At 41.7% G+C, this 12,922-nt stretch overlaps 1 protein-coding gene across 2 annotated transcripts in view; it reads left to right on the forward strand.

The window, feature by feature from the left end:
- LACTB2 (lactamase beta 2) overlaps positions 1-12,922 on the forward strand; it is a 38,511-nt gene that overhangs the window by 8,806 nt on the left and 16,783 nt on the right. For both annotated transcript variants that reach the window (NM_001243410.1, XM_085020367.1), the window contains exon 3: positions 5,391-5,517. In NM_001243410.1, the coding sequence (NP_001230339.1) occupies positions 5,391-5,517 (127 nt within the window). The remainder of the gene's footprint in view (positions 1-5,390; positions 5,518-12,922) is intronic.

Consider the following 12,922-nt stretch of genomic DNA (forward strand, 5'->3'; position numbering starts at 1 on the left):
ATCATTCGCTAAGTGATGCTCACAAAAATTTCACTCAACTAGCATTTTTTAATATTTTTAATTACCTTTTTAGGCCTTGAGACCATAATTGGGACACCAAGATACCCTCAGCTACAGCACCCAGTCTCACCAGGCTGCCCTCTGTAAAAACCTGTCTACCCTAACTCTTAGCTTCCAATCCAAGGGGACCACACCCCGAAGAAAATCACTCTCTCTCAGTCTGACTTTGTCCTCACCTTCCTTTCTCTCATCCATCATTAAATTTTGCAAATTAAAAAAGCCAAGGCGAAGGGCCTTAATTAGCCTTGGTCAACTCTTTTAGCGCGAGGGTCAATTTGAAAAATTAAAACATTTATGGCCCCTTTTTTTCTCCTTCATAAATCAGCTTTATTGAGCTTGAACTTGCATACGTAAAATGTACCCATTTTAAGTGAGTAGTTTGGCATGCACCTCTAGGACCACACCAGTCAAGACAGAGAATGCCCCCACCACCCCAAAAAGAGGTCCCTGCTGCAGAGACCCCCCCCCTCACCTGCTTTAATTCACTGAAGATTGAGGTAACTGTGTTCCAAGTTTCCCCATAACAGAAGGATACAGAACCACTCACTGGCTGGCTGCTTTTACACCAAAGCAAGTGTATGAGACTCACCCGTGTTTCATACATCAGTAGTGTGTTCCTTTCTTATTGCCAAGTAGTCATCCATGGTACACATGTGCCACCACTTGTGGGTCCGTTCAGCTGTTAATGGACATCTGACCAGCTACTTTCAATTAAAAATTAAAACAGTTTTGGAGTTCCCATTGGGGCTCAGTGGAAATGAACCTGGCTAGGGTCCATGAGGATGTGGGTTCAATTCCTGGCCTCGCTTAGTGGGTTAAGGATCTGGCGTTTCCGTGAGCTGTGGTGTAGGTCGCAGCTGCAGCTCAGGTGCCACATTGCTGTGGCTGTGGCGTAGGCCGGCAGCTGTAGGTCCAGTTGGACCCCTAGCCTGGAAACTTCCATATGCCACAAGTGCAGCCCTATAAAAAGTAGAAAAAAAAATTAAAACAGTTTTGGGTTCCCTACAAAATGATGAATATTTATATAATAGATTACCTATTATATTGATTTAAAGAAAATGGAGAATAAATTTGATACTGCTTTATAGCCATGCAGACTTGAATACTTATTTAGATGGTTTGCTGTGTTTTGTTCTAAACTTTATGGAAGCTCGACCAGCTACACACAGACCTTGAATTGCTCAGCATGAAAACTGTTCAGAGGTACTTTTCAGAATCCGCTCCCAGGAGTTCCCATCGTGGCGCAGTGGTTAACGAATCCGACTAGGAACCATGAGGTTGTGGGTTCGGTCCCTGTGCTTGCTCAGTGGGTTAACGATCCTGCGTTGCCGTGAGCTGTGGCGTAGGTCGCAGACACGGCTCAGGTGCCACATTGCTGTGGCTCTGGCGTAGGCCGGAGACTACAGCTCCAATTGGACCTCTAGCCTGGGAACCTCCATATGCCGCGGGAGCGGCCCAAGAAATAGCAAAAAAAAAAAGACAAAAAAAAAAAAAGAATCCGCCCCCAGAGGTCTCGTGTATATCTTCATTCTCTAAATCCTTAATCGCTAGCATGCTTGTTCCATTTTGCTTTATGATTTCTTTTGGTTCCATATTTTAATTACTAGTTTAAATTTGTTATACTTTTGTTTCATTATTAGTATGGCAGAAGTTTTCCAACTACTTTACAGTGTTAATAACCTATGTTTTTACAGGCCACACCAAAATTACGATTGCAAAAAAAAAATTATAATTGCCATTTATAAGATTTCTATGGGAAGGTACAGTAACTCTGAAGAAACCTGCTTACAAAATTTTTGGTTTTTATTTTTTGTCATTTTAGGGCTGCACCTGTGGCATATGGACGTTCCCATGCTAGGGGTCGAATCAGAACTGTAGCCACTGGCCTACACCACAGCAACACCAGATCGATCCATGTCCTTGACCTACACTGCAGCTCATGGAAATGCTGGATCCTTAACCCACTGAGTGGGGCCAGGAATCAAATCTGTGTCCTCATGGATACCACTCAGGTTCATTTCCACTGAGCCACGATGAGAACTCCCAAAAATTTTAAACACAATCAGCATGTGATTTCGGAACACTTACTGGCTTACAGGGAACCAGAATTTACCAGACATGAGAATTACAAAGCGTCAGGCTGCTTGTGTGTTTTGGTTTGGTTTGGAGTAAATCTTTTAAAACCTGTTTTGTTATCTGATAGTTATTATTTTGCATCTGAAGTCGGGCCTTTGCCATGTATTTAACACTGAGTCCTAGGAGTCAGACGTTTGCTTCTGTGCTATTCAATTAGAATGTGTTTTTATGAGAAAGTATTATAGGAGAGCAGTACCACATGTTTGTATCAGCTTAAATAATTAGCATCGGCATCCATGCCAATAATAATCCATTATTCAAACCTTAAAAATAATTGAGGGTTAAATTAAAATAATTACATGATAGAAAGATAAGTGGTTCCAGGGGCTGGGAGAAGGTGAAAATAGACTGAGTACCATTGGGTATGAGGTTTTGAAAATGTTCTAAAATTTTATGGCAATATGGTTGTTCTTTAAATATATGACAAAAAAAGAAAGAAAAACCCCACTGAATTGTACATTTCAAAAGCGTACATTTTATAGTATCTGAATTACATCTCAATAAGCTTTTATTTAAAATAATTATTGAAGTTCCCTGGTGACCTACCATTTAAGGATCTGGTGCCGTCACTGCTGTGGCTCAGGTCATTGCTGTGGCACAGGTTTTATCCTTGGCCTGGGAACTTCCATGGGCCATGGGCAAAGCCAAAAATAATAATAATTATTATTATCATATGATTGCTTTCAGCATGCCCTTCGCCATGCCTGCATAGACTGCTATTGTGAATAGGGTATGTGTTTTCATATATGCACATAATTTTAAAAACTGACACAGTTATTTTATAGTGTGACACTTGTTTGTAATTTTGAGATGAGAGGTTTTTGAATGGATCATCTGCCAAAGATTTCATAACTAGAGCTAGAGTATCTCCACTTTTTACTGAAAGACAAAATTATGCACATTAAAAAAAAAAGGTCAGAAGCTACATTTAAGGTACTTTCGTTACATGAAACAAAAACAAACACAGAAACCTCACTATCTCCCTCTAGAATGAAGACAGCGTTATTATGTAATGTCAGTGCCCAAACTAGCATATTATTTTTTGCTTCAGCCTCTTAAGATACAAAATAACGGAGTTTGGAGCTGGAGAGGAAAGGTCTGGTTGTGTTATTTTATTTTTGTTATCCGCCCTTCTAGCCAGATTTCTAGGTCTTGTTAATTTTTCTCGAAAGGTCTTTTTCTCTCTCCATATTTCCACTGATACCACCCCAGGCCTCATGCTCGTTACCTTCCAGCTGGGTTATTACAGGATTATTTCTGATCTCTCCCCCTCATCGCCACCTAGAGCTGCCATATTAATCAGCCTGATAACACTATTTCATTTTCTTACTAAAGAGTATACCTTAGGAGTTCCCACTGTGGCAAAATGGGTTAAGAATATGACTGCAGTGGCTGGGGTTGCTGCAGAGGCAAGGGCTCAATCCCCAGCCCAGCACAGTGGGATAAAGAACCTGGCATTGCCACAGTCTCAGCATAGATCTCAGCTGAAATTCAGATTCGGTCCCTGGCCCAGCAAATTTCATGTGCTGCAGGTGTGGCCGTTAAAAAAATATATATATATGTGTGTGGTAGCCACATACCAGTGAATTTTAAATTTCTCTATCCTGTGAAAGGCCCTTTCAGGCCCTCCCTGATCTGAGCTCATCTGACTTCTCCCACTTTACCTCTGCTCTTCCCAGCCGGAGTCTTGCATTAGACAAGCTGGTATCATAGCTTGGCACGCAAGCTGCACTCATCCTCATTTCGGTGCCTTTACTAATGCTGCTCCATCTCCCTACAGGACTTTCTCTGAACCTTTTCCCATCCTACTCCTTTAAGTCACACCTCAAGTTCCATCATATTTATTGAATCCTGTACTAATTGTGTCTCCTTTTCTCATCTCCTGTTGCTTTTATTAGCTGAATTGTCCCATTTAACAGCCATTCAGTGGAACGAAGTGCCAAGTATAGTTCTCCAGGTATTGCCTGTTTGTGTCTTCTTTCCCAAACTATGATGGTTTTTAAGCACTTTGATGTCCTGGTGCTCGTATTCCTACACATAGCATCCTGGTTGGATAATTGCCACTGAACTGTTGATTGGTTAAGTAACTCATTTTCTCTGTGTTGGTGAGGGTAATAGGACTTACATTTATTTTAATGGTTTGATGTCTTAGCCCCGGGGTTGGGGACTTCCTTTCATCAGTCACAGAAAGAACTTTGCATTATCATCCTTTTATGATTAAGTACTGCCACAATGCCATGACTTCTTTAGCTCTATGTTAGGCACCTAGATAAAAGTTCCCAGGTTCTGTATTCCTGCCTCTTCAGCAACCATCTTGACCTCAAAACTGGCTGAGATTATGAAGAGCTACTTAGAAATTTTTGCATTAAATAGGAGTGACTAGAAAAACGCAAAAGCTTTTGTGTAAACCTGGAGGGGCATGAGAGAATTAAAAACTCTTTTGTTAAGATGGAAGAAATAGTTACCATTGCTGAGATGAGCTGCTGTAATTCATCCCATTTTCTGTGGCTTCTTACTGCTCTATGGAAGTTGACCTGTTAAAGGGATGAATTATCATTTAAAATGTGACTCAGGGAGTTCCCGTTGTGGTGCAAGGGAAACAAATCTGACTAGGAACCATGAGGTTGTGGGTTCGATCCCTGGCCTCACTCAGTGGGTTGAGGATCCAGCGTTGCCGTGAGCTGTAGTGTAGGTCACAGATGCAGCTCGGATCCTGCGTTGCTGTGGCTGTGGTGTAGGCCAGCAGATACAGCTCCGATTCAACCCCTAGCCTGGGAACCTCCAAATGCGGTGGGTGCGGCCCAAAAAAGACAAAAGAATAAAATGTGACTCAGGTAAAAATAAAAAATAAAAAAATAGAATTGAAAAATCGAACAACAAAAAAATGTGACTCAGGGGAGTTCCTGTTGTGGCTCAGTGGTAATGAACCTGACTAGTAGCCCTGAGGACTCCGGTTCAATCCCTGGCGAACTGTGGTGTAAATCACAGAAGCAGCTCAGATCCCACATGGCTATGGCTGTGGTGTAGGCCAGCAGCTGCAGCTCCAACTCGACCCCTAGCCTGGGAACTTACATGCCGTGGGTGTGGCCCAAGAAAGACGAATAAATAAATAAATAAATAAAATACTCAATTTTTAAAAAGTAAATAAAAAAAATAAAATGTGACTCAGTATATTTTACATGTTTTGTGACTAGACACTACATACTGCATTAAAAAACTCCCCCGGCATCCTGAGAGAAAAGAAGTTATTGGAGATGGAGAGCAACAGTATGTTTATGTGAAAGATGGAGATGTGATTAAGACTGAGGGCGCCACTCTTCGGTGAGTTTAAGTATCCTTGAGCCAGGGAAGGCGGGGCAAGGGGGGAGTCTGTCTGTGTGTGTGTTACAGAAGCAAGGAAAGGAAGATTTCTTTTTTTTTTTTTTGTCTTTTTGCCATTTATTAGGCCAAACCCACGGCATATGGCAGTTCCCAGGCTAGGGGACCAATCAGAGCTGTAGCCACCAGCCTAAACCACAGCCGCAGCCACACCGGATCCAAGCCGCATCTGTGACCTACACTACAGCTCACGGCAATGCCAGATCCTTAACCCACCGAGTGAGGTCAGGGATAGAACCTGCAACCTCATGGTTCCTAGGTGGATTCGTTAACCACTGCGCCACGATGGGAACTCCAGGGAGAGAAAGATTTCTGCATATATGTGTGAAAATAGCTCAGGAAAGTTACAAAAGATCTGCTCATGTTGGTTTTTCTGGGAGAAAAAACGGGTTGCTTGAGAAACACAGGAAAAGAAAGACTTTCCACTCTGCCTTTTTAAAATTATTCTTTTGGGAGTTCTCTTGGTGCTCAGTGGGTTAAGGATCTGGCATTGTCACGGCAGCGGCTTGGGTCACCGCTGTGGCTTGGGTATCATCCCTGGCCTGGGAATTTCCACATGCTGTGAGGGTGGCCCAAAAATGAGATAAAATAAAATAATTCTTGTGAATTAATTGATAACCTTTTTTAATAAATAAAATTTAAATTTTTAAAAATAGACTAGCATTTTCTGCTAGGGTGATTTAGGGATCTATCCATCAGTTAAATTCAGGCTTTTGTCATACTCTCACTTCCAAAAACATGACCCATCCCTAAAGTAAATACATTTCAGGCCAGACCCATAATTCCCCATGACCTATCTAAGGGTTTCAAAAACGTGTTGCAAACTCGGTGACTTTGAAAATGAACTGATTCTGGTTCTCTCTCCCCCACAATCTGTATTTGCTTCCTGACTTCAGAAAAGATATTTTTTTCTTCTGAGATAGAAGCTGACTCCTCTTCACCCTTATGCCCTCCCCCTCCCCCCACCTGCCACTTCTCATCCGGTTAGTTTTTAACCTCAGAAATAGTTGTCAGTGCTGGTTTTTTTTGCATGGCCATGACCTCTGCTACATCCTTAAGCTCCTCTCTGTGGGCTTTCTCCTTTCCAATCTGCCCTTCATACCCTGTGTCACATGAAACCTGGAACAACTCTCACCGAGTACAAGATAACATTCTTCTCCCGACCATGTCACAGCCTGGACCCCCACTCTTCTGGTCTTCGCTCCCATCCCTCCCCTGGCAAACACAGCCAGATGTCACCCCGGTCCCCCCACCCCCGTGCCCCCGCCCCCGACACCCCAGGCACGTGCTGTGTGTCCTGCCTTGGCTTGTGCCTTCCGCTGTACTCGGCATCACCCGTCCCCCCCCACCTTGTCTCCCTGATAAATTTTTCTCTGTTCATTCTTCACACTTAATCCACATGCTGTTTACTTTAGGAACCCTGTTCAGGCAGAACTAACTGCTCCCTCTGCTACCTTTCCTATAACCTTTAATATTTCATTGTAGCACTTATTAAAACTGTATTATAAAAGTTTGTGTATGTCAGTAGTTATCTCCTGAAAAGGCAGTCAACTCCTCAGGTTCACAATATTAGTTAATTCTAGTTGCCGTGGTCAGCTAACCCAGAAATGAGTAATGGCTCAAACGTGAAACAAGTTTACCTCTCACTTGCATGAAGTCCAAAAAAGGGTCCCAATCAGTGAGTGGCCTTCCAGCAAGTCAGGCCCCAGGCTCCTTGCATCTTGTGATTCCACTGCCCTCAGTCCTTGGCCTTCAAGGTTGCCATGCTCACCTCCATCCACCCAGCAGGTGGAGAAAGAACAAGGAGGGAGTGTTACATGGAGGGTTTTCACGGACCAGGCCTTCTCTTGCCTTGGCTGGAAACTCAGTGATGCGCCACCCCTGACTGTGGGGAGACTGGGAAATAGAGCTTGACTTCGTGCCCAGGAAAATGCCCAGGTTTGATGATAAGCTAGCCAGTCTCTGACACAGGCAGATCCCAGATCCATCGTCACATCCTCGGCCCCTGGTACTTAGAAGGTACTGGTTATTTATCCTATGTGTAGTAAATTTACTGTCTACAAAGAGGCGAGTAGAGGAGTAGGCGAATGAGAAAGAGAAAATGAAGAAACGGGTATCTGTGCCCCCTTCCAAACAGCATTCACTTTTACCCACTGTGTTTTGATTGACAAAATTTAATTTATTTATTTTTTTTTTTTTTTTTTTTTTTTTTTTTTTTTTTTTGTCTTTTTGTCTTTTTGTCCTTTGTTGTTGTTGTTGTTGCTATTTCTTGGGCCGCTCCCGCGGCATATGGAGGTCCCAGGCTAGGGGTCGAATCGGAGCCATAGCCACCGGCCTACGCCAGAGCCACAGCAACGCGGGATCCGAGCCGTGTCTGCAACCTACACCACAGCTCACGGCAACGCCGGATCGTTCACCCACTGAGCAAGGGCAGGGACCGAACCCGCAACCTCATGGTTCCTAGTCGGATTCGTTAACCACTGCGCCACGACGGGAACTCCGACAAAATTTAATTTATAAACCGACACATTTCTGAGAATTTTCTTTCTCTTGTTGAAAATATGATAGTATCTCGTGTAATTGGCTCATGGTACCAAAGGAAAACAAATATATTAATATTTCTTCAAAAAGTAGTCTTTTTTTTTTTTTTTTCTTTTTATGGCCACACTTGGGGCATATGGAAGTTCCTGGGCTAGGGGTTAGATCAGAGCTGCAGCTACTGGGCTTCACCACAGCCACAGCAACTCCAGATCCCAGCCACATCTGCAGCCTACACCACGGCTTGTGGCAATGTCAGCTCCTTAACCCACTGAGTGAGGCCAGGTATCGAACCTGCATCCTCACAGACATTATGTCAGGTTCTTAACCCACTGAACCACAATGGGAACTCCCAAAAAGTATTTTTGAGGATACAGGCTTTCCCCCAACACACACCAGCCCTCGTGAATGTGAGAGGGGTCGAAAGAGTAGGTATTTCCTTGAGTCTTCTATCTCAGAGGTGTGAGAATCACAGTGCTGGTTTGCAAATTATCACAGATTCATGAATGTCAGATCTATACCTAGTTTGCAGATTATGACTGTTTAGTCCTTGGAAATTAACTGCCACCCATCTGTCATGAACAGACCATGTATTTTAAGCTTTTTATTAGACAAAGAACATAGAAAAGTGTACATATAATCAGTGTGTACAATGATGAATTGTTACAAACTGAACAAACTGTATGCACAGAACTTAGATCAAGAAATAACAGGGAGGAGTTCCCCTTGTGGCGCGGCAGAAACGAATCCGACTAGGAACCATGAGGTTGTGGGTTCAATCCCTGGCCTCGCTCAGTGGGTTAAGGATATGGCGTTGCCGTGAGCTGTGGTGTAGGTCGCAGATGTGCAGCACAGATCTGGCGTTGCTGTGGCTGTGGCATAGGCCAGCAGCTGTAGCTCCAATTCGATCCCTAGCCTGGAAACCTCCATATGCCAAAAAAAGAGAAAGAACAGGGAGTTCCAGAAAGAAAAAAGGTAAATGGCACTGGAGAAAGAATACAAAGAAACCTTCAACTTTATCTGTAATCTTGTTCTTGTATTTTTTTTTTTTAATCTCAAGCAAATGGCAAAACTCAGTTGTGTGTTCTGCATAATGGTTTGTTTTTTTATTCTCTGTACTTTGCCTGTACTTAAAGTTTGTTCCAATAACAAACAGGTTACATGAGTTGAAAAAAAGAAAAAGAAATAAGAAACAACAGGGAGTTCCCTTGGTGGCATAGCAGGTTAAGGATCCGGTATTGTCACTGCTGTGACTTGGGTCACAGCCATGTGGGTTCAGTCCATGGCGTGGCAACTTCCAGAGAGAAAGAGAGAGAGAGGGTGGAAGGAAGTGGGAGGGAGGGAAGGAGAGAAGGAAGATACTGTGTAGATACAGGTAACAGAGTAGTGGTTACCAGAGGGGAGGGGCAGGGGCAAAATGGGTAAAGGGATTAACCTTACCGTGACGACGGAGAACAAATTGTTGGCAGTGAGCGCATGTAGGGTATACAGAAGCAGAAATATAATATTGTATACATGAAATGCATATGTTATAAATCAGCATTAGTCAATTTAAAAAAAGATTTTTAAAAATTCTTTAAAAAAAAAAAAGTAAGAAACATTATCAGTGCCCCCAAAGTCTCTCGTGTCTTGCTTCCTGATGGTCAGTCGAGTACCATCTCAGATTCACAGAAGTGAATTGATGCCTAGGCTCTCCATATGATCTGAGTTCTATTTAGTGTTTGTTTTACTGCATTCTGATTAAGATAGACTAAGTATGGAAATCTCTTAAGATTTGAGAGGAAAACTAATACAAAGAATCAAAAAACTAAACTCCCTTTTTAAAAAAGACTATAAAGAATCTTTTCACAGAATATAAATTCTACTGATACTAAAATCTCAATAAAACATTTAATTTACTTATGACTGAGGCTTCCAATTTCCATTTTTCAGTCAAGTCAGTAAAACTCAATTGTTTTAAATATTAACAAGAAGACTCTTTTTTTTTTTTTTTTTTTTGTCTTTTTGCCTTTTCTAGTGCCACTTCCTCAGCATATGGAGGTTCCCAGGCTAGGGGTCGAATCAGAGCTGTAGCCGCCGGCCACAGCCACAGCCACAGCAACACAGGATCCTTAACCCACTGAGCAAGGCCAGGGATCGAACCCACAACCTCATGGTTCCTAGTCGGATTCGTTTCTGCTACGCCATGATGGGAACTCCATCAAGTTAATGTTTTCATTTCCTGTGGATACGTTCCCAGAAGTAGAATTGCTGGGTCGTATGGTAGTTCTTTTTTGAATTTTTTGAAAATTCTCCGTATTGTTTTCCATGGAAGCTACACTAATCTACAATCCTACCAGTAGTGCACAAGGGTTTCTTTTTCTCCACGTCCACACCAGCATTTGTTATGTCTTGTCTTTTTGACGATGGCCATTCTGACAGGCATGAGGTGATATTCATTGTGGTTTTCATTTGCATTTCCCAATGCAGTGAGAATGGTGGGTAGTAATGTTGAGCATCTTTGCATGTTCCTGTCAGTCTTTCATGTATTGTCTTTGGAAAAATGTCTATTCAGGTCTTTGGTCATTTTTATAATTGGGTTGTTCTTGTGCTATGGAATTTATGAATTCTTTATCTATTTTACATATTATATTAACTCCTTGTCAGATATATGATTTGCAGTTTTTTTTTCTCCATTCTGTAAATTGTCTTTACATATTTTTATAGTTGCTGGAAATATACCTCCTGGAATCATTTTCATGTAACATTGAATACTTTTATTAACAGGTTGCAGCAGATTTAATCAGACAAGAGATGATTTCTAACATCTCTTTAATACCTTGTCATTGGTGCTACTATAAAATTGTAATTGTTTGCAATATATAAAGCATATACTTAGAAACTGTAAAAGCATAATAGTTCTTAATGTCAGTTAATGCTTCTCAAAAATAATTGTTCCCATTATACTAGTATCTCATGTTCTTATACTTTATATCTATTACATTTGTAGCAGATTTTTAAGGCTTTACATTTCAAAAATTAATATTAAGGATTTGTTTTTTGGTTTTTTGGGGGTTTTTTGTTTTTTTTGTTTTTTTTGTTTTTTTGTTTTTTTTTTTGGCCACAGCTGCCGCATATGGACGTTCACGGGCCAGGGATCAAACCTATGCCACAGCAACAACTCAAGCTGCTGGCTGCAGTGGCAACACTGGATCCTTAATCCACTGTGCCACAAGGGAACTTCAAGGATTTGATTTTTTTGGCAGTGGGTGGGGGGAGGCAAAGGAGAAACTCTTCTAAGTTATAATCATTCCAATTTTCTTCAATACTGTAATTTTTTTTTTTTTTTGTCTTTTCTAGGGCCGCATCCATGGCATATGGAGGTTACCAGGCTAGGGGTCTAATCAGAGCTATAGCTGCCGGCCTATGCCACAGCCACGGCAACGTGGGATCTGAGCCGAGTCTGTAACCTACATCACAGCTCACAGCAACGCAGGATCCTCAACCCACTGATCAAGGCCAGGGATAGAACCCGCAACCTCATGGTTCCTAGTTGGATTCATTAATCACTGAGCTGCTACGGGAACTCCTTAAATACTCTTAAGAGTTAAATTTTGTCAAATGTATTTGCAGTATCTAGGAAGATAATCTTACTAGTTTTCTCCATAGCTTTACTGTTATTTTCAGGGATCTTACAATATTGAAACACCCTTGCATTTTTTTGAATAAACTTTATTTGGTCATGATGTTATTACTTTTAAATATGCTTTTGTACTCTATTTGTTAATATTTTGGTTAAGATTTTTCTAACAATATTCATTAGTGAGACTGGGTGGTAGTTTTCTTTTGGTGCAACCTTTATCAGGTTTGGGAGTCATAAGTTTTCCCTCTTTTTTTAATGTTCTGGCATAGATTAAGTTGTAGTGAAGTTATCTGACTTTTAAATGTTTGTTAAAATTAGCCTGTGAAATACTGAGCCTTTAGTTGCTAATGACAATTGTACATCTTTTTAGTGAAGCTTCTTTGTGGCTTCATAGTAAATTGATCCAGTGAGTTAAGCTTAATGCGTATAACTTTAAGCTTCTGTGTGTACTTTTTATAGATTTTTTTTTTTTTTTTTTTTTTTGGTCTTTTTAGGGCCACACCTGCAGCATATGGAAGTTCCCAGGCTAGAGGTCGAATCAGAGCTATAGCCACCGGCCTACCACAGCCATAGCCACACCAGATCTGAGCCACATCTTCGACCTACACCACAGCTCACTGCAATACTGGATCCTTAACCCACTGAGCGAGACCAGGGATCAAACTTACATTCTTATGGATACTAGTCAGATTGGTTTTTGCTGAGCCACAATAGGAACTCCTCGACTCTCTTTCTAATACAAGATTTGACTTAAAAAATTATGTAATCTAATTGTAATGTATACATATAAGGATAACCTGACCCCCTTGCTATACAGTGGGAAAATAAAAAATAAAAAAAAAATTATGTAATCTAAGAAACTTTAATGTTGAAGGAAAACATTACTGGAGTTCACCTATGACACAGGATCTGGCAGTGTCACTGCAGCAGCTCAGGTCACTGCTGTGGCGCAGGTTCAATCCCTGGCCCAGGAACTTTCACATGCCATTGGCACAGCCAAAAAATAAATAAAAAGAAAAGCTCAGGAGTTCTTGTCATGGCTCAGCAGAAACAAACCTGACTAGTAACCATGAGGGCGCAGGTTTGATCCCTGGCTTCACTCAGTGGGTTAAGGATCCGTCATTGCCGTGAGCTGTGGTATATAGGCTGGCAGCTACACCTCCAATTGGACCCCTAGCCTGGGGACTT

This window comes from Sus scrofa, chromosome 4 (assembly GCF_054392235.1).
Source record: "Sus scrofa isolate SSC_HxYL_T2T_F1_AM1 chromosome 4, Sscrofa_HxYL_maternal_Yorkshire_Landrace_v2.0, whole genome shotgun sequence".
Taxonomy (NCBI): Eukaryota; Metazoa; Chordata; class Mammalia; order Artiodactyla; family Suidae; genus Sus; species Sus scrofa.